The 22671-nt window shown below is 46.6% G+C and overlaps 1 protein-coding gene across 2 annotated transcripts in view; it reads right to left on the reverse strand.

The window, feature by feature from the left end:
- The window catches only part of LOC147104218 (rab5 GDP/GTP exchange factor-like), a 30695-nt gene extending 11038 nt beyond the window's left edge, over positions 1 to 19657 (reverse strand). Inside the window, exons 1-6 of one of the 2 annotated variants that reach the window (XM_085961381.1) lie at positions 18466 to 19657; positions 15480 to 15898; positions 11288 to 11433; positions 7176 to 7327; positions 1691 to 1760; positions 48 to 183 (exon numbers count right to left, since the gene is read on the reverse strand). In XM_085961381.1, coding sequence (XP_085817507.1) covers positions 48 to 183; positions 1691 to 1760; positions 7176 to 7327; positions 11288 to 11433; positions 15480 to 15658 — 683 coding nt within the window. In that variant the 5' untranslated portion in view covers positions 15659 to 15898; positions 18466 to 19657. The remainder of the gene's footprint in view (positions 1 to 47; positions 184 to 1690; positions 1761 to 7175; positions 7328 to 11287; positions 11434 to 15479; positions 15899 to 18465) is intronic. The other variant, XM_085961380.1, reaches the window with a different exon arrangement.
- Positions 19658 to 22671: the final 3014 nt, after the last annotated feature.

Consider the following 22671-nt stretch of genomic DNA (forward strand, 5'->3'; position numbering starts at 1 on the left):
GTTCTACCAGTTCTTAATCCCCAAGATACAATAAAAATGAAACTCACCGTATTCGTTGCTGCATCACTAAATCCTTGCCTTCATCCTCGGTGCTATCCGGACAGAACACCGTCTTATACAGTCGGGTCATGATGAATTTCTCAATATAATCGATCATCCTGTCTCTCTGCTCAGTCGAGAAACCTGCATCAAGAGGAGAGTGATCAGGGACAGGAGCCTCTCCGTTCTACCAGCAAGGGCGCAAACTGCTAGGTGGGTACAAGAGATGGATACCCCTCAGTTCCACCAGCAACTGGGAATGCTGGGCAACAGTAGCCTCTGTAAAGTTCATTAGAGTAGATCGCTCCGGTTTACCAGCTAGTACTGGCACAGTTGCAATGGGCCAAATGGCCTCCTTCTGGGCTGTAATTCTTATGATTGGAAGCAGAATCTCCCACTGTGAAAGGACAGAGTGGCATCACCGTTTGAATGGCTTCTCATTTCCTACTTTAAGTCGTGTATGTTCTGCCTCTCTCCAGCTCTCCCTGCATAACTTCCTGGTTCCTGACTTGTGAAGTCTGGTCTCTGTCCCCAGATGGGCCTCTGCTGCTCAAAACTTGACTGTTGACAGATGCATCACAATGAGCTGGTGAGAAGCTTCCCTTCTCAGCATCAGCTCAGCAACTGACCAGTGCAGTATAGCTCCCCACCCACCCCCAAGAATAGTACCCCACCATACTTAGTGCGTGGTATTCAGGACTAGGGTCTCTTCCTTCTTCCTCCTACCTGGGCAGAACTTGCAGCATCAGCAGGAGTGTAAAACGGACAATATTGGACCGGTCGCCAGTTATGAAGTCAATGGAAAGGAAAATCAGGTGGGCAGGGTGGGTAATGGTCGGCCGATTGGATAGGGGCCATTTTACACCCTTGCAATTGTTCCACGGACACCAGCTCCCCCGGAACATCACCCATGACTATCATCCAGCTATTCAATTACAGGGAGGGGCACAGACCAGCTTGATCCTATTCTCACCCAATGTCCACAAATGTACCTTCCAACACGAGTCACTGGACAGAGATCAGGAATAGGAACACTGGCTGGTTTTTCTCCCTCCTTTAGCTCACGGGTTTGAAGGCCAACAGTCAGACCTTTACTATCACTCTGGCCGAGATCAGGTAAATCAGCACATTGGGGGGGGGGGGGGGTGTGGAACGCAAGAGCATTCCAACAACAGTTGGAGCACGGGACAAGTACCACGTCACATGCACTTGCTCAAATGCAATGGAGGCACCGTTTTGCAAACCCTCTCCAAAGAAAATCGTATTTTAGTGGCGACGCTACTGGGAGCCTCCAGCAGTGCATCCACCTGCAATGGAGCAATTATGGGGAGTGCTGTGGGTGCGAGAACTGAGTGAACAAAGACGGGATGAAAGTAGTTGTTCAGGATCTGTTGGAGTGGCGTTCCTCTTTGTACGGAGAACAGGAGATTGCCTGTTCTCCACATTCACAAAGCCCGCACGCATTTTCATTGATTTTGTTGGCAGGTCAGAGAGCGAAACGGGCAAATCTCATCTCTGTTCAGAGGAATTTCCTTCCTCCTGTCTGAAATCTTCATCTACCCTCCCCCTCCCAAAAACAAAAGTACCATGGCAACGCTGGTCTTCTGTCTCCACCCACCCACTCCCAGATTGCTTTTCCTGTTGCACTTACCATTAAAGTGTACAGCTATGTTCTGGTAAAAATCCTGTGCTAGGTCAGACTGTGTCTGCACATCCAGATCCTGCAAGACAAAAACACACCAAACTGTGACGTGACAATAGCAAGCGAGTGCCTCGCCGCCCACAGTACATCTTACCCCAGAACCTCAGCACAAAGCTCAAACCAAAGTTTACTGCCCCCCCACCCCCACACACTCCAACCCCTCTGCCCCAACTTAGAAATTGCACTGGTTCTCTACCACCTCTCACCCAGGCTTTCCTGCTGGAGGAGGGTGTGTTAACAGAAGAGCAGTTTTTGGAGCCAGTGTATAGTCCGGAGCTTTCCTGAAAATACATAAACACTTCAGACGGGGATCTGGAGAGCAGCTACTCAGGAACAAGGTATCAAAGGTCAGCTGTATTCATCGAACCAGTCGTAGCGTCACAGCCAGTCACCGACTGCAAAGGAGCTCACCTATAGGCATGAATTCCCCACTCCCACAAGCACAGTACCCCACCATATTTGTAGAGAGAGAAACAGAGTTAACGTTTCCGGTCGATGAACCTTGAAGGGTCATCGACCTGAAACGTTAACTCTGTTTCTCTCTCCACAGATGCTGCCTGACCTGCTGAGTATTTCCAGCATTTTCTGTTTTTATTTCAGGTATCCAGCATCCACAGTAATTTGCTTTTGGACACAACTCCAACTGCTTTACAGTTTCTGGCATCATGCCTGTGACAGCGCCACCACAGGTGGGAGGAGAACACACAATACATAACATATTCCTCCCCTCTTAAATGAAAGGTCCACATTATTGCTCAAAAGGTAAGTTACTTTCAATGCACTCACTAACCAAGGGTAGAGGTAGACTGCCTCAAACCCTGACTTTACCCTGGGGTTTATTCTGCCCCAGTCTTGTGGGTCACTAAGCCTACAGATCCAAGCGTCTTGGAGGCCACCGCTCCCTGACAGGATACCAGCGGTCATCGCTGGCTTCCACAGCAATAGGCATTGACACAGGCCTGGATGGAGAAGGTGCCTGTGTCAGTCGAAAGTAAGGAGTTTGCACAGGTGGAACAGTCTCTATGACTTCCTGTGTTGGAGAAGAGCACTGTGGCAAAGGATGCTGGTTTGCGGTATCATCCGGAAACAGTTCAGGCTAACGAGCTGTTGGAGCCTCTGTGGCTGTCTCTGCTGCTAGCAACAGTTGATCTGTGTGTCTTCTCCAGACGACGTCCTCAGCAGTCTCAACCGTGTAAGACACAGGGCCCGTCTGCGCGATCACCGTAGCAGGAACCCATTTCGGTCCAGTGTTGTAGTTTCGAGCTAGGACGTGCTCTCCAGGGTGAAACCATCTCTCCTTAGCTCTTTTCTCTCTCTTTTCAACTTGAGCTTGTTGTTGACAATGGACAACCTGTTCTGCCCTTGGAGGTTTGAGTAAGTCAAAACTTGTCCGCAACTGCCTCTTCATCGTGAGCGAAGCGGGGGAAGTTTTGGTTGTGGCATGCGGCTCGTTCCTGTAGGACAACAGGAAGCTGTTCAGACGTTGGTGGATGGAACCCTGACCTTGCGATGCCTTCAAGGCGTGCTTCAAAGTTTGCACGAACCTTTCTGCCAGGCCGTTCGTAGAGGGATGATAGGGCGCAGACCTGATGTGTTGGACACCATTCACATGCAGGAAGGTTGCAAACTTTTGTGATACAAATTGTGGACCGTTGTCACTTACGAGTTGTTCCGGTGAGCCATAATGGCTGAACATCTCACCAAGTTTCTCAATTGTTTTCTCTGCTGTGGTAGACCTCATCACAGCGACCTCCGGCCACTTGCTACGAGCGTCCACAACCACCATAAACATCTTCTCTTCGAAAGGACCGGCGAAGTCCACATGTACTCGCTGCCACACTTCTGCAGGCCAATCCCAGGGGTGTAGGGTTGCCAGCTGTGGAACATTCCAGATCCTTTGACATGGGGAACATGTTTTGGCTTTCTCCTCAATATTTCCATCAAGACCTGGCCACCAGAAGTAGCTTCTTGCCATTTCCTTCATCCGAACCATCCCACTGTGGCCTGTATGAAGTTGTTGCAGTATAGGTTCCCTTAGAGGTGGCGGAATGATGACACGGCGTCCCCAACGAAGACAACCTGCCTCGACGGAGAGCTCATTTCTTTTTGAAACGTAAGGTTTCAAACTAGGAGAATCTCCTATAGCTCGCCCTCGAATGACATTGTCCATTACCTCAGACAGGACTGGATCGTTGCGGGTGTACCTTCGCACCTGAACTGCCGTGACAGGTGCTCCCTCCACTTGTCTAAAGTAGAAGATGTCTATCCAACGAGGCTCTGGGGGAGTAACAGGCAAGGACAGCCATGCAAGTCTGATTTGCGATATTTGATGTCGTATGTGTGTCCTGACAACAGTAAAGCCCACTTTGCATCCTGCTTGCAGCAAGAGACGGAATTCTGGTGTGGGGCCCGAAGATTGAAGTCAATGGACGGTGGTCCGTCAGGAGTGTGAACCTTCTCCCAAACAGGTACTGATGAAATTTTCGAATTCCAAAAACGATTCCCAAGGCCTCGCGCTCAATCTGTGCATAGTTACTCTCGGCTTTGTTCAAGGTGCGGGCTTGGTTCAAAGGCGATAGGTTTCTCTTCACCAGAGGGCATGATGTGGGATATGACTGCTCCCACACCATATGGTTACGCATCACATGCTAGCTGCACGGGTAGTTTTGGGTCGAAGTGTGTCAGGACCTCCGATTTCAGCAATGCTTTCTTTGCTTGGGCGAAAGCTTCGTTGCACAGTTCAGTCCATTTCCATGTTTTGCCTTGACATAGCAACTGATGTAACGGCTTCAGCAATGTTGCTAAGTCTGGAATAAACTTCCCATAGTAGTTAAGTAGCCCCAGAAATGAACGTAACTGGCTCACATTCTGGGGTGCTGGGGCCTCCACGATCGCCTTGACCTTTGGCGGCGCCTTATGCAGGCCAGTAGCGTCAATCACATGCCCCAAGTACTCAACTGAAGACTGAAAGAATTCACATTTGTCTTTATGAACTCTGAGTCCGTACTCTTTCAGTCGTTGTAGTGTCGCATCCAAGTTCAGAAGATGATCCTCCTCATTTGTCCCAGTGACAAGGATGTCGTCCAGGTAGCACTGGACTCCTGGCAGTCCACTCAAAATCTGATCCATTGCCCTTTGGAATAGAGCAGGGGCCGACGTAATTCCAAACGGAAGGCGGCAGTACCTGTATAGCCCCTTGTGTGTCACAATTGTCAGCAGCTCCTTTGATTTGTCATCGATATGCATTTGTAGATAAGCCTGGCATAAGTCTATTTTGCTGAACTTTTGCCCTCCGGCCAGGCCCGTAAAAAGATCATCAATGAGGGGAAGAGGGTACTGTTCCGCAGACAGCACCGGGTTAATAGTCACTTTAAAATCCCCGCAGATTCGAACAGATCCATCCTTTTTCAGGACAGGAACAATGGGTGTGGCCCATTTGCTCACGCTCACAGGCTCCAGGACTCCATTCTTGACTAAGGCCTCCAAGTTAGCCTCAACTTTTGGCCTAATTGCATAGGGTACAGGTCAGGCTTTGTGAAACTTCGGCTTGCTGTCAGGTTTAATGTCCAGTCTCATGCTGATCTTTTTCATGCTCCCAAGTTCCCCATTGAAGAGTTCTGCATGTTTGTTTAACACTGCAGTCAGACCTGACTCCCCTTTTGACATCATGCGGACCGCAGGCCAGTCCAGTGTGATTTTCTCTAGCCACGCACGTCCCAGTAGAGATGGGCAATTTCCCTTTCCCACATAGTGGCAGTTCCGCAGTCTGTCCGTTCAATTTAACTGTCACCTCAATGGCGCCTCTCATGGCCACAGGTTTGCCGGTATACATCTTTAGCACAATGTTTGTTGGCTGAAGGGTAAGATGCTTTAGCATTTTGTTGTAGACAGTGTCTGAAACAAGGGACACAGCCGCGCCCGTGCCCATCTCCATCCGCACTGATTGTCCCTCCACCAGTGGTGATACCCAGTAGCCATTTGAACCACCTGCAACCATCAGTATGTGCACCTCTTCCTCCTCAGAGGTGTCGCTCCCCTCTGTTTTGCTTGTTCCATCATACTGCACTGAATGAACACTCCTTTTCCTCTCTTGTCCAAATACAGACATTTTGCTTTCATGCTTCCCAACTCTGTCTGTTCTTTTTTTTACCTCTACAGGCGCATTCAATGTGACCCTTTTTGCCACAATTTCGGCATTCCAGCTCCGTACACCAGCAGTCATTAGCGTGATGGCCCGTTTTCCCACAACGGTAACATGTGCCATTCCGCGCACCTTTAGGCTCAGACGACACCTTGTGAACTCTCCCTGTTGAACTCAACTGGTGAGCCTCCTTTTCCGCCATCTCCATGGAGACACTAACTTCAATGGCCTTTTCAAGAGTAAGGTTGTCCTCAGTAAGAAGGTGCTTCTGTGTGGCTGCATTTTGCAGACCACACACGAGTCTGTCTCTAATGGTGTCCTTCAGCACCTCCTTGAACTCGCAGTGTTCTGACAACCTTTTTAAAGCAGCAATAAACATCGTCACTGATTCCCCCTCCTCTTGATTCTGTTTGTGAAATCTAAATCTCTCAGCAATAACCAGGGGTTTTGGTGAAAAATGTGCTCCAAGAATTTCCACTAGTTGCTTATATGTTTTAGTTCCTGGCTTATCTGGCTGCACAGTAAATTGAATGTCTTCCGTCCCATTACACTCAAAAAGGTAGGCACGACCTTTTCGTTTGCCACCGCATTCACCAATACAAAATAGTCAAAATGTTCCGTATATGCGCTCCATTGCTCCACATTTTCATCAAAATCACCGATGTTTCCTAATATAGTAGCCATCTCACGTTTCAAATTAAAATTTCTGTTTACTCACTGCCGTAATGTTAATGTGATGCTGCAATCTCTGTTCCGAGTGTTTTGTAGTTGAAAACAAGAAAGTTCCCACAACGCAGATTCATCCGATCCTCGTCGCCACTTGTTGTGTCGGTACCTTTCTACCTAGACACACTTTAGGACTCAGAACTTCAAACATAAAGTGCTTTATTCAGGAAGGACAGGAAGTTCTGGAAAATTCCGAACAAAGAGAGCTAAACTTAACCAAGAGAACACCCAACCATTTATCTGCTGTGACAGCGCCACCACAGGTGGGAGGAGAACACACAATACATAACATCCAGCATCCGCAGTATTTTGCTTTTGTACCCCACCATATTTACCTGGTGTGTTGATTTAAACGTGCTGTTTAAAGAGACAAATGGACGTGACCTCAAGGGGAGGCACCTCAACAGTTTCCCCTCGGCCACAGAATGGTGCACACGGTGGAGGGGGGGGGAGAGAAAGGTGAAGGGAAAACAGAAGTGAGCGGAGAGAAAGAGAAGCAGGTAGACTGGCAGTCGGAGAGACTGATTGACTGAGCCAGAGACAGTGATTGACAGAGTGCCTCATTACCTGTCTCGCCTGCAGATGCTCAATGAATCGATGGCAGCGTTTCTGGATGATCTGAACGGACGGTTTCTGCAGCGATTTCAGAAAGTCAGTGAAATCTCCAGATTGCACCTGTGTGGATGTCTGTGGGCTCATGGTTGGTAGATCCTGGGTCTCTAAGGTAAGCAGCAGGTACAGTAAGCAGGGATTTCTTAGCAGGGGGGAAAGGCACTTTAATTTTTTGAATACATCAACACGTGCTAAAATATCTTTTCTTTGAAGTCCAAAATGAGAGAACATAACCTGGCTACACCATTCTGTGACGGTTTGGCACACTGCCCTATCCAGAGCCGAGCGCTGGCAGCAAAACACAGTTTCAACACACGCCCAGAGCAGTGTGCAACCTGGACTTGCTGCAACTGAATTGGTAGCCTAGACAACCAGGCCTGCACTTCTGGCTAATCGGAGAACAGCAACGTTTTGAATGCAACTTAATGAGTTCCTCAGTCTGCGCAGTTAGCGGAGGCACAACTGTTGGCTCGAGTACATCTGGGCTGCAGAGGGGGCCTGAAAAACAGCCAGGTATCCTGCCCCTGATCGCCAGTGACCCCCTACAAAGGGAGAGGAACATCACAAGAGAGAGGACAGAACAAGGTTCACTGTGATGTTACCTACAGTTAAATAGCCTTTTAGCACTCACACAAAGAATGCCCTTAGGGGAATGTACTGGAACGAAGGAAGGAAATTGCATTTCTATAGCGCCTCTCACTTCCCGCGTGTAAAGTTAAGGCACATGGGATTGGGGGCAAGGTATTGACTTGGATAGAGAACTGGTTGGCAGACAGAAAGCAGAGAGTTGGAATAAACAGGTCTTTTTCCGAGTGGCAGATAGTGACTAACTAGTGGGGTACCGCAGGGATCGGTCCTTGGACCCCAGCTATTCACAATATATATTAATGATCTAGACAAGGGAACTAGATGTAATATCTCCAAGTTTGCAAACGACACAAAGCTGGATGGGTGCGTGTGCTGTGAGGAGGATGCTGAGAAACTCCAGTATGATTTGGACAGGTTGGGTAATTGGGCAGAAGCATGGCAGGTGCAATATAACATGGATAAATGCGAGGTTATCCACTTTGGTGTCAAAAACAGGAAGGCAGATTATTATCTGAACGGCAATAGATTGGGAGAAGGGGAAGTGCAACGAGACCTGGGTGTCCTTGTGCACCAGTCGCTGAAGGTAAGCATGCAGGTGCAGCAGACGGTTAAGAAGGCAAATGGTATGTTGGCCTTCGTAGCGAGAGGGTTCGAGTACAGGAACAAGGATGTCTTGCTGCAGTTGTACAGGGCCTTGGTGAGACCACACCTTGAGTATTGTGTGCAGTTTTGGTCGCCTTATCTGAGGAAGGATGTTCTTGCCATGGAGGGAGTGCAGCGAAGATTCACCAGGCTGATACCTGGGATGGCAGGAATGACGTATGAGGAGAGATTGGGTCGATTGGGCTTATGCTCACTGGAGTTTAGAAGAATGAGAGGGGATCTCATTGAAACTTATAAAATTCTAACAGGACTAGATAGACTAGATGCAGGAAGGATGTTCCCGATGGTCGGGGAGTCCAGAACCAGGGGTCACAGTCTAAGGATAAGGGGTAAGCCATTTAGGACAGAGATGAGGAGGAATTTCTTCACCCAGAGAGTGGTGAACCTGTGGAATTCTCTGCCAAAGAAGGCAGTAGAGGCCAATTCATTAAATATATTCAAGAAGGAGTTAGATATATTTCTTAAGGCTAAAGGGATCAAGGGATATGGGGAGAAGGCAGGGATAGGGTACTGAGTTTGGATGATCAGCCATGATCTCATTGAATGGCGGAGCAGGCTCGAGGGGCCGAATGGCCTACTCCTGCTCCTATCTCCTATGTTTCCTCAGGATGTCCCGAAGAGCTTCACAGCCAATGCAGTACTATTGAAGTGTGGTCAATATTATAAATGCTTGGGAAACATGGCAGTCAATTTGCGCTCAGCACGGTCCCATAAACAGCAGTGAGATAAAGAACCAGATAATCTGTTTTAGTGGTGTTGGTTTAAGGAGAAATGGTGGCCAGGAGCACTCCCTTGCTCTTTGAATAGTGCTGCGAGATCTTTTATGAACACCTCAAAGGGGCCAAATGGGGCCTCGGTTTAACGTCTCATATGAAAGACTTAAGTCTGACACTGAAGCGTCAGCATGGATTATGTGCTCGGGGCTCTCGAATACACAATCTTCTGACTCGGAGGCGAGAGTGAAAAACTGTCACCTTCAGGTGAGGGAACAAAATTGTGTTGGGGGGGGGGGGGGGGTGTTAAAATGAAAGGCTTTCAGAAGCAGCCCTTATAACTGTGAGCAGTGTTGTTTCACAAGTCACAGCTCTGATCCTAGGGCTGTTTGAGGCATTTAAACCGACCAGACACCCATGAAGCATGGATTTCAAAAGGGAAAGTCTTGCTTGACCAACCTCATTGAATTCTTTGAAGAGGTAACAGAGAGAGTAGACAAGGGTGATGCAGTAGATATAAATTATCTAGATTTCCAAAAGGCCTTCGATAAGGTACCACATAAAAGACTTAACGGATAAGGTCAGAGAATTCGGAGTCGGGATAAGTAGCAGAATGGATAGCTAACTGGTTTCAAGACAGAAAGCAGAGAGTAGGAGTAAAGGGTAGCTAGTCAGAGTTGCAGCAGGTGGAATGTGGGGTCCCACAAAGATCAGTGCTGGAACCACTGTTGTTCACAATTTATATTAACGATTTAGACTTTGGAATCAAAAACACAATTTCTAAATTTGCGGATGACAACAAATTGGGGGGGGGGGGGGGGAAGAATAGTCAATACTGAGGAGGACTGCAACAAATCACAAGAAGATATTAATAAACTGGCAGAATGGGCATATAATTGGCAAATGAATTTCAACACAGATAAATGTGAGGTATTACATTTTGGTAGAAAAATTAAGGAGGTCACTTGTTACTTGGAAAGGAAGAATCTAAATGGGGTAGAAGAGCAAAGGGATCTCGGAGTACCAATACACATCACTAAAAGTAGCGACACAGGTTAATAAGGCCATAAAAAAGCAAACCAAGCACTGGGGTTTATTTCTAGAGGGATAGAATTGAAAAGTAGAGGTTATACTAAACTTGTATCGAACCTTGGTTAGACCACACTTGGAATACTGTGTACAATTCTGGTCGCCATATATCCAAAAGGATATAGAGGCACTGGAGAGGGTGCAAAAAAGATTTACAAGCATGATACCAGAAATGCGAGGGTATACCCATCAGGAAAGGAGGAACAGGCTGGGTCTCTTTTCTCTTAAAAAAGAGAAGGCTGTGGGGTGACCTAATAGAGGTCTTTACTCTATCAAAGCCTTTCATAATTTTAGACAGAGAGAGAGAGTTCCCTCTTATGGGGAAGAGCAAAACTAGAAGCCATCAATATACAATAGTCACCAAGAAATCAAATAGGGAATTCAGAAGAAGCTTCTTTACCCAAAGAGTGGTGAGAATGTGGAACTCGCTATCGCAGGGAGTGGTTGAGGCAAATAGTATAGATACATTTAAAGGGAAGCTAGATAAGCATATGAGGGAGAAGGGAATAGAGGGTTATGCTGATAGATTTAGAGGAGAAAAGATAGGAGGAGGCTCGAGTGGAGCATAATCGCCGGCATGGACTGGTTGGGCTGAAAGGATATACGGCACAGAAACAGGCCAGTGTAATTGTTGAACAAGTCTGTCTGCACGACACCAGAATGCCTCACAGAGAGGCTCCATAGTGCCACTGGCGAGCTATAGATACCCCCGAGACCCCTTCTGCAGATTCTCCTTACTGAAGGGAACAGCAAGCTGAATAGGAACTGCGTTGGAGGAGGAGGCACACAACCTTCTTGCCCTAAACTCTGGAATTCCCTCCCTAAACCTCTTTCTCCTCATTTAAGATGCTCCTTAAAACCTACCTCTTTGACCAAGCTTTTGCTCACCAGTCCTAATATCTCCTCGTGTGGCTCGGTGTCAAATTTTGTCTGCTTATGCCCCGGTGAAGCGCCTTGGGACATTTTACTGCGTTAAAGGCGCTATATAAATGCAAGTTGTTTGTTGGTCCATACCTTGTCTTGGTGCTGTTTTCCAGATAAACTGTGTAAAACCGATCAATTTTGGCCTCTTCGCCCGTCTCCTCTTCATCTTGCTCATCTTTGCAAACATGCTCGTGGCCCCTGCAAACAGCGAGCTTGTGGGTCCTTCACACTCCATCCTAAAAACAGAACAAAACGGCCTCGTTTACTGTTGGTGAAACTGCAAATTAGAAAAAGTTCGAAAGAGTTCGAAATTTGAACAGAACACGACCAAGCCCTGACTGACGGAGACCAGAATCCCCCAGATTGAAAAGCCAAGCTCGGTGTAGATCTAGCTCACAGTAAACCTCTTCATCTGCTGTGGCTTTGCTCAAAGCGGAAACAAAAATCACCTATTTCACACTTCCTGCTATTCTGTTACTTAGCTGCCCGACCAATATTCCTCTTCTTTTATTAACGTTGTAATAAAATAGGCGGAAAATCATCACGGTAAAAGTAGTTTAAAAGTCATTCCAGTAGCAGGATCCAGCTAACCCCGAATCCCTGAATGATGGTGCGGAAAGTTCATGGCAAAACCTACCGGTTGATCCGACTGCTCCAACCTGTGGAGAGCTCCGGCCCTGGGCACAGCGAGGGGAGGGGATTGACACTGGGAAAGCACACACTGGTGATGGTACAAGGAGGAAATGCGTGGATAAGCATCCGTCAGCGAGGGGACTTGCCCAAAGAATGATTTCCTCTTTCAATATAACCAACAAACTTGCAAGTAGGTCCTTGATTCTACTGTTTCTGTCGGTCTGCCGCGTGGTTGCACTGCTGTTACCGTGGCATTGACATCGTGCCTTGTGTAATTATTACTCTGACACTTGCAGTGCAGCTGACCACCCAAATCACATCACCGACACCCTAAGCTTTCAGCAGTGGCACCAGCTACTTCTTCTCTAGTCCCCAAATGCCAGCAGCTCAATTCCTATAGAGTGACTGACTACCCGCAAGATGCACAAGAGCTGTTTAGCCCTTGGGAGGTCTAGCCAGGCCTCTTGTCATTGCTCACTCGTCATGGAGTGAAGCACAGATGCAGAGGATCCTACCCATCACATTGCTTGGTACATCAGGCAGTGATCAATTCAGATCATCCATCATCCTGGAGGTCACCATTGACCAGAAACTTAACTGGACTAGCCACATAAATACTGTGGCAGCAAGAGCAGGTCAGAGGCAATAAATGCTGGCCTTGCCAGCGACACCCACCTCCCAGGAACGAATAAAAAAAAGCAACATTTGCGCACACAAATGCCATGCAATGACCATCTCCAACAAGAAAGACTAAGCACCTCCCCTTGACATTCAATGGGACTACAATCGCCGAATCCCCCACCAACACCACCCTGGGTATCATCATTGACCAGAAACTTAACTGGACCAGCCACAAATACTGTGGCAAAAACAGCAGGTCAGAGGCTGGGTATTCTGCTGTGAGTGACTCACCTCCTGACTCCCCAAAGCCTTTCCACCATCTACAAGGCACAAGTCAGGAGTGTGATGGAATACTCTCCACTTGCCTGGATGGGTCCATCTCTAACAACACTCAAGAAGCTCGATAGCATCCAAGACAAAGCAGCCCGCTTGATTGGCACCCCATCTACCACATTAAACATTCACTCCCTCCACCACCGGCGTACCGTGGCTGCAGTGTGTACCATCTACAAGATGCACTGCAGCAACTCGCCAAGGCTTCTTCGGCAGCACCTCCCAAACCCGCGACCTCTACCACCTAGAAGGACAAGGGCAGCAGGCGTATGGGAACACCACCACCTCCAAGTTCCCCTCCAAGTCACACACCATCCTGACTTGGAAATATATCACCAATCCTTCATCGTCGCTGGGTCAAAATCCTGGAACTCCTGCCCTAACACCACTGTGGGAGTACCTTCACCACATGGACTGCAGCAGTTCAGGAAGGCGGCTCACCACCACCTTCTCAAGGGCAGCTAGGGATGGGCAATAAATGCTGGCCTTGCCTTCACCTCAAGAATGAATAAATACATTTTTTTAAATGAGAGTGTATTCTGTGTTGGTCCTACCAACATGCATGACATCAGCAGTGAGAGCGCTGTGCGCTCTCTGAACTTGGGAGCAAGAGCGCTGCCTAGTAAGCTTCATAGTCCAGCGTGTCCTTTACTACCACAGGAAACAAGTATATAAGACACACACACATATATACAAAGCTGGTTTGGAAAAAACTCAAACTAGAATAACAACAGGAAGTGAAAGCACTCAATGGAGTTCCCCACAGCTGGCGTCATTGAATCACATTAGATTTTTGTCACACGTTGAAGGAACTAATGTAGTTTTATAAGCTTTCCTCAAAAAGATACATAAGAGAAACACATCAAAGTGCAGCCTCTTAAGCATAACCTTCCCCTTTACAGGGTGGTCAAAATAATTAGCAACCTCAAAAAGAATATTTGCAAAAATACATTTGAAAGAAAATATACACAATGCACTGGACATGTTTAAGTTATGTGCTAAAGTCTCCACGTAACCCACTGTTACATTTGACTAAATATTTTCCCTCAGGTCCAGTAACACGGATCACTCCCGTAGGGGAGTCTGCGCTCCCTATAGCAAAGGTTGGTCCTTCACTGCCCCAACATCTAATACATTACATCCTACCACCTGGTTTTCCAAACTTCGGAAAGGTGGAAGAAAGAATAAATACCATCAGAGTGTGGCTTGGGCTTCAAACTACCCAATTTGTTGAACAGTAAACAGATAAATGACCAGTATTAAATGTAACTAGTAAATTTACATTAACTATACTTTTTGGTCTTCTAGGAATAACAGGAGCTAAAATTGACCCATAAAACACAGTCCCCATCCATGGCTGTTTGTTGTCCCACAGTTTCTGGCCTTCCCGTTATTATTGGCTTCAGAATGACTGCTGACTTGGTGCAATACTATAAGCTCCAAAGATATAGCTCCAGATTCCTTTGAAGAAATCCTGAACAAAAAGGCATGTGTGTCCTGGTATCTCAGAGCTGCAAATCAAAATTCTTTAAAAGATCCATCTGATCACTGCGGACATCATCAAGTTTGGAATTCAATAGACCAGGCAATCGGTCACAGAATTACCAGTTACATTGCATGTCCCATTAATGCCCTTAGACAACCTGACTGCGTTCTGTATTGTCGTCTATCAAATAGGCTGTCCTTTTTCTGTTAAGCGAACTGTGGCTTAAAAGCTTTGCATATCCTGTGGCAAAGAGAAGTGAAAGAATTAAAATATACCACAGATAAAAGCATTCCATTGTCAAAATGTTCCATTTTGTCACACCCACTGCCAGCTACTTCAGCAAGCTTCATCCAAGCTCCACGTAACCGGAGTAATTCATAGAATCAGTAGATCTGAAATAAGTTTTGATCTCATCAAAAGCCACTTTCAGTGGGAGGGAAGAGGCTGGACTGTGCTGACGGTTTAGTCCTCACACTTCTGGGACTGGGTTTAACTCCAATTCAAACTTTAGAGATACCCCTCTGTTTGCTAGCTGTGCAAAATGAGTGACTTAATCTCAGTCTAGGTCCCAATACCTAAGGAAGGATACACTTGTCGTAGAGGGAGTGCAACGAAGGGTCACCAGACTGGTTCCTGGGATGGGGGGATTGTCCGATGAGGAGAGATCGAGTAGACTAGGCCTATATTCTCTAGGGTTTAGAAGAATGAGAGGTGATCTCATTGAAACATACAAAATTCTTACAAGGCTTGACAGGGTAGATGCTGGGAGGATGTTTCCCCTGGCTGGGGAGTCTAGAATCAGGGGTCACAGTCTCAGAATAAGGGGTCGGCTATTTAGGACTGAGATGAGGAGAAATGTCTTCACTGAGGGTGGTGAATCTTTGGAATTCTCTACCCCAGAGGGCTGTGGAGGCTCAGTCGTTGAGTATATTCAAGACAGAGATTGATAGATTTTTGAATATTAAGGGAATCAAGGGATATGGGAATAGTTCAGGAAAGTGGAGATGAGGTAGAAGATCAGCCATGATCTTGTTGAATGGCAGAGCAGGCTCAAGGGGCCGAATGGCCGACTCCTGTTCTTATAAACACAAGTTCACAGCACAACGCTGCACGCTGATCAGCAGTAATATAAAATGTTTTAATCTTGCCTGCGTTTAAGTCATTGTCACCTGGTTCTGCATGAGGCCCACTGCCCAGATACAAACCTACCCTTTATTCAGCAGCTCCTCATCATGCTGCTGCTGCTGCTGTCTCCTACGATTCTGTGCCCTCCAGCACTTCGAGCAGTAGCCCTGCCAGGCCGGATTTCCATAGTAACCACAGTTATCTTGACACATCAGTTCGGACTGGTCAACGTGGATTCCTCGGGGCTCTACTTTCACACTCATCCTGAAGCTAAGGAAAAAGAGAAAAATCACCGGCCTAGGTTGTGGTTGAAGTTACGACAGCGGTCAAATGCTGCCCTCTAGGTTTTGTGGGTCTATCTTACTGCCTTGCTGTCCCACAGGTACCGACAACCCTTGCTGGATATCAACAACACGCCAAGATCTTGCTCAAGTGGCCATTCTCCATGTCGTGGCCTAACTAGTGAGGATCAGGCTGCCTTCAATAATGGGGCGGTATCACACCTAACGACAAAACACAAGGTTTATGAATAGCAATCCTCAGGGGAAACTGCCGGTCCTCAACTAGCAGCTAATACAGCACCACCCAGGAACCAGGACCATTCGGAACTATCCGGCTCACCTCCAGATGAGGCGGTAGATTATCAACACCTATTGGAGGGAACTAGTGCTTTCCAATGCTCCAGTTGTATTTATGGCTTATGGCGGGGTTGGGGCTAGGGTATTGATTCTCGGTTCCAAATCCTCATGTCTGGATAGTAATACTGGCCCTATTTTGAAAATAAAAGAAAGTCTTGCATTTATATAGCGCCTTTCACTACCTCAGGACATCCCAATGCGCTTTACAGCCAATGAAGTACTTTTGAAGTGGAGTCATTGTTGTAATGTAGGACACGCGGCAGCCAATTTGCGCACAGCAAGCTCCCACAAACAGCAATGTGATAATGACCAGATAATCTGGGTTTTTTTTATAATTGATGTTGATTGAGGGATAAATATTGACCAGGACACCACGGATAACTCCCCTGCTCTTCTTTGAAATAGTGCCTTGGGATCTTTTACGTCCACCTGAGAGAGCAGATGGGGCCTCAGTTTAACATCTCATCCGAGAGACGGCACACCTCTGACAGAGCAGCGCTCCCTCAGCACTCACTGGAGTGTCAGCCTAGATTTTTGTGCTATGGCGTTCTATGGTGGGTACATGGGTGTCCTGGCACAGTGCAATGCACACCAATGCACCGTTATCATACAATATGTTATGGGGTGCAATCAAGAAAATAGAGGACCTGCAGCAGAAGAACAAAACCACATGGTTCTGGGTTTTGCTCAACTGTTGTGCGATTTGAGGTGGTTACACTACATGCCCGATCATCATTGGATACCAGAGCAACATCAGTAATTGCACCAGTAAAAGAAACTTTCAAACACAGATTAAGAACCACAGGATAGTTGGAATTTCAAAAGAAAAAAGTATCTGGTGATGCCATTTATTTTCTACTGAAATAATTTCTAAAAAAAAAGGAACCATATTCATCAAAAAGTATTTGGTAACACAACTTCAAGTTACAAACACAATGGCTTGTTGCTTCACTTGTGCGAGACATGTTGCGGCAAAAGAGTCACTTTTCCCCCATTACAAGACTGATTGGAATGAGGAAGCTCATCCCGGAAGAACTTGCAGTTTCCCCCCAATCCCACTTTATTGAACGATTCTAGTGCCCCAGGTCAATCCCACTTTATCGACCCACTATAGTGCCCCAGGTCAATTTCACTCGTCCCCTCTCCGTGTGAAGAGAACTTCCCGGCATTAGTTCTATATGCCTGGATTTTGCAGTGGGTAATGGTGGTGAAACTGTCAGCATTCGCCGTCATTACCCTTCTGAAACTGACGGCAACTTCTGGAGCTGGTGCGTGCGCGCAGATAAACGCAGAAATCCAGACATCGCCATCAGTGATTCTTTGAGAAATCACTGAACGGACGAGAACTTAAGCTTTTACCCTGTAATATCACTTTAAAAAAAAGTGAAGCCTTGTTGAATGAGGTGTAACTGGGTTTTTAATGGCGTACTGAGTCATAATTTTTGCTAAACAACTGGTCCGACTCTGAAAAACTAATTTTATATTTGTAGAATGTCAAATTTTAAAAATTCCACGGTTTTAAGTTTGTTTATATTTCTGCTTCTACCGTAATCCCATGTGAATCTTTATTTCGCTCTCTAAAATGATTAAAAGGGTGAAGGGAAAACAGTGTATTTTACTTCCTGGTTTGCTGTCTGAGAATTCTTCAATGTGATTGGCTGCTTAGCCAGCTTGCTGACATCGCTGTTGCTGGATGCAGGAGATCCCCTGGACTTGAAGCCAGCTTGGAATTCAGGTCGGGAGAGCTGAAATTCACACCCCAGAGATTGCTAGATCTTTGTGAGCAGCTTTCTTCGAGGCCAGCGGCGAGCGCCGTCACTTCGCCGCTGTCGGCAAAATTCGGGCCACTGGGTCTTTCGCTAGTCTGATCCTGCACTCCTTATCCCACACTTCAATTTGAAGTACTCCTTCAGACCTTTCCATACAGTTTTACTACATCATAATCCTTTAATATAAAAAAAGCACTTTCTTCTTTTAAAGCGGACAAGTCCAACCTCAAAAAATGCCACTCCCCCATGTAGTTTTGACTATACAAAGCAAAAAAGAATGATTCCTCTCACCCCAGGTTCCGGGGCTCCGCAGCACTCGCTAGCTTCAAACCAAAAGATGCAGCGATGGGAATAACATTGCGGACCCCAGGAGACTGAGTGACAGCTGTCAATCACCGAGAGACCCCCCCTCGCCCTGCAATCCCAATCCAGTCCCCTCTCTCCCAGGTTCATTACTGAAATGTTCTCAGTTGCAAGTCCTCATGACCGCCTCAATCCTCAACCCTGGCGCCTCTAAGCCCGGCATTAGAGCAATCCCACGTCCCCAGTCCCAACTCCAATCCCCAGTTCCCTGCTCCTTTCCCACCCATCCCACTCTCATTCCTGGGAATGAGCTCCACGCCAAAAGAATTGCCTCTCATCACCTGCCCTCCGGATACTCACCCGGAACCACGCACACTGAGCCCAGGGAAAGAGCCCGGCCGCCACAAAAACGCAGGCTCCGAGTAAACTTCAGAGAAAGTGAAACTTGCAGACACTTAAATTTCTAGCCGGAAATCAATGAGGATTTAACGGTGGCCCGTAGAGTTACCACTCGGGCTGCGCTGAACGTCAATGTCCCAGAGTCTCACAAACAGGAAATTGCCCAATGTATATTAAGTAGTAACAGCGGGTGGTTACTCTCGGATCAGTCGGAAGCAGAGAGCTGGGCGGCGCACAGATATTTACACTGCTTTAGCATTCTGCTAAATTCTGTTCCAGATTAATTTTGGAAACCAGTCTTTATTTCCCTTTCAACGTGCATTTGCTCAAGATTTTATATCAAGATAACCACAAGATTATTATACATATATGGAACAGAGGGTGTTGCAAGTAGAATACTAAAAGTGACTCCAAACCCTTTCATCTACTATTAGCGGTCATCTGATATATTCAATTCAATTCAATTCAAATCGCTTTATTGGCATGACAAGGTACATCTTATGTTGCCAAAGCATCGAAAAACATTCATGGTTGTACACAAAAATACAGATCTATCCATACAGTGTATAAACAGATGTAACCACAGGGAGCAGGTCCCAGGTGTGAGATTTTCAGTCCCTAACAAATACAAAAATAATTAAATGGGGCGAGGAAGCCGAGGTTCGGTTTCCAGTCTGCACTGGGTTAGCTGAGTTGTTTCCAGCGATGCTATCAGTAGCCTAGATGTCTGGACAAGCTTTCTATAATATGACTGACCAATATAAACAAACAGCCAACCCTTTCTGATAATGATCTTAGCTGCTGGAACGATACCATGCCACCACACGATTTTTCACATGTCTTCAACAAGCAGTCATATATCACAGAATCAGACTTCCTCCTGGACTTAAACTATCAAGAATTTATTGAACAAAAGATGAACAAGTAAATAAATAATAGTGATATAATGCATATATATTTCGAGCAGAAATTACACTCTGACTCCTGGAAAGAAAAAGAATGAAAGGTCACAATCTCGACACTAAATGTTGAACGGGCATTTATCTACCCAGTGAGTTTTCTCCCTTATATTTTTCACCATTGCAAAGGCTGAACTAACCTGGCTTGGGTGTTCCAAAGATTCTCTCAACTCAGGCAAACATGTAGTCCTCTGCCAGTTGAGGGTTTGAATAAATGACAGCCAGATTCAAAAATAACTGGGGGGGGAAATCACAGAATCACAGAAACCCCACAGTGCAGATAGAGGCCATTTCAGCCCATCGAGCCTGCACCGACACATATCCCACCCGATCCCTGTAACCCCTACACCAACACATATCCCACCCTATCCCCATAACCCCACGTATTTAATCCCCCCAACATTAAGGGTCAATTTATCATAGCCAATCAACCTAACCTGCACATCTTTGGACTGTGGGAGGAAACCGGAGCACCCGGAGTAAACCCACGCAAACACGGGGAGAATGTGCAAACTCCACACAGACAGTCGCCCGAGGCCGGATTCGAACCCGGGTCCCTGGCGCTGTGAGGCAACAGTGCTAACCACTATGCCACCGTGCTGCCCTATCAAATGTATTGTGACTGGACTTAAAGGGAGAGCCACCGAGCTAAAACGAAATTTAAAAAAATATTTTATTTCTGTTACAATTTTGTCAACAGACAGCAATTTCCCCGGTACTATGGCTGATCACTATCCCGGTGACTCCTGCCAGAAAAGAACGTGTGTTTATGGCTGGGTGAGGTACCCATGGTACTGAACCCGAGCAGCAGTCAATGCCTTCAGGACAGGCGGGAAGAAAATTGGAGAATGAAAAATATTGGGGGAAAAGTTTGCAAGGCAGGAGCATCTGACACAGCACAAACGTTGTGTGATGCGCTGATAGCCAAACATGTTTCAGGAACTCAGCCTGTTTGAAAACTTCCTTGATACTTCAATAGATTAACTTAATTATCTAAACCCAGATCATTTTAACACAGGGATATAAGAAAGAAAGATTTGCATCTATATAGCGCCTTCCACGACCACCGGACATCCCAAAGCGCTTTACAGCCAATGAAGTACTTTTGAAGTGTTGTAATGTAGGAAACACAGCAGCCAATTAGTGCACAGCAAGCTCCCACAAACAGCAACATGATTATGACCAGATTATTTTTTTTTATTCGTTGATGGGATGTGGGCGTCGCTGGCTAGGCCTGCATTTAGTGCCCATCCCTAATTGCCCTTGAGAAGATGGTGGTGAGCCGCCTTCTTGAACCGCTGCAGTCCATATGGTGTAGGTACACCCACAATGCTGTTAGGAAGGGAGTTCCAGGATTTTGGCCCAGCGACAGTGAAGGAACGGCGATACAGGTCCAAGTCAGGGTGGTGTGTGGCTTGGAGGGGAACTTGTAGGTGGTGATGTTCCCATGCGTCTGCTGCCCTTGTCCTTCTAAGTGGTAGAGGTCGCGGGTTTGGAAGGTGCTGTTGAAGAAGCCTTGGCGAGTTGCTGCAGTGCATCTTGTAGATGGTACACACTGCAGCCACAGTGCGCCGGTGGTGGAGGGAGTGAATGTTGAAGGTGGTGGATGGGGTGCCAATCAAGCTGTTAGTGATGTTGATTGAATGATAAATATTGGGGACACCGGGGATAACTCCCCCTGCTCTTCTTCAAAATAGTGCCGTGGGATCTTTTACGTCCACCTGAGAGAGCAGACGAGGCCTCCGTTTTCCATCTCATCCGAAAGATGGCACCTGCGACAGTGCAGCACTCCCTCAGCATTGCACTGGAGTGTCAGCCTAGCTTTACTGTGCTCCCATCTCTGGAGTGGGACTTGAACCCACAATCTACGGTCTCAGAGGCGAGAGTGCTACCCACTGAGCCAAGGCTCATATATATTCTTCATCTATATAATTAACTAGAGCATTCTCTAACTAAGGAAAATGTAAAAAAAAACATAATCTTAACCATAACAAATTAAACATGGGTCATTTTGTACTGAGCTTTTTTTAAATGTCCAGAGCCCAAGTAAGTTGTGAAGAGTAAGATGAACGAGAAGTTAAATAGGTGATGTCAGCTTGGGTTCAAATGCCTGAAGATTTTGGGAGGAAGGGAAGATCGAGAGAGGCATGAAGTTCCACAGTTTTGAGGTTGTGGGAAAGAATGTGTAGGAGATGGTCCAATAAAGGTTAATTTCAACACAGTGATGATGTTGGGAAGTGGAGATACGGGATGCCATATTGCAGCTTAGGAAGAGCATTGATTGTAGCAGCCTGGCTAAAATAAAGAAAGAAAGAGAGAGATTGCAGGCTGGAGATAAGAGAGGAATCATTATCAGACAAACTATTCTTGTCTGTTGTCTTGGAGTGCAAGTTGTCACTTTAATTGTAAATGTTCTAAAAGTAGATACTTACACATTTGCTGGTGTCTCTTAATCACGCCTTGTCACTCAGCGTTAGGCTTTGGAACTGCTGGTTGGAGATGACCTGTCAACTGTACAGAATCGCCTCAGTGTGGCTTCATGAGTGGGGCTAATGCATTGTGGGCAACAATCCCCCATTGATGATGTAACTGGAATGGAACTTGAGGCGGAATTCACAGAAAGAAATCACAGAAACCCCACAGTGCAGATAGAGGCCATTTCGGCCCATCGAACCTGCACCGACACATATCCCACCCGATCCCCTACACCAACACATATCCCACCCTATCCCTGTAACCCCACGTATTTAATCCCCCTAACACTAAGGGTCAATTTATCATAGCCAATCAACCTAAACCCGCACATCTTTGGACTGTGGGAGGAAACCGGAGCACCCGGAGAAAACCCACGCAAACACAGGGAGAATGTACAAACTCCACACAGACAGTCACCCGAGGCCGGATTTGAACCCGGGTCCCTGGCGCTGTGAGGCAACAGTGCTTACCACTATGCCACCGTTCTACACAAAAGGTCAGTAATTCTAAAGCAGAGTAGCAAGTAGTGAGAGGCACGTTAGCAAATGTACCAGTACCTCCTTTATAACAAGACTGTGTAGGTATAGGTGTATTCCTAACAAATAACAGAGCTTGACTTGGAAGAACAACAAACAGGATTTTAATGTTGAATTAGATGAAATACAGCAAACATCGTAGAACGATGCAGGAGAGTCGTGGAACAGGTCTTTCCCCAGTGGGGACGCCACGAGGA

Source organism: Somniosus microcephalus, chromosome 19, assembly GCF_052327205.1.
Source record: "Somniosus microcephalus isolate GS21.2 chromosome 19, FLI_Smic_1.0, whole genome shotgun sequence".
In the NCBI taxonomy this organism is placed as follows: domain Eukaryota; kingdom Metazoa; phylum Chordata; class Chondrichthyes; order Squaliformes; family Somniosidae; genus Somniosus; species Somniosus microcephalus.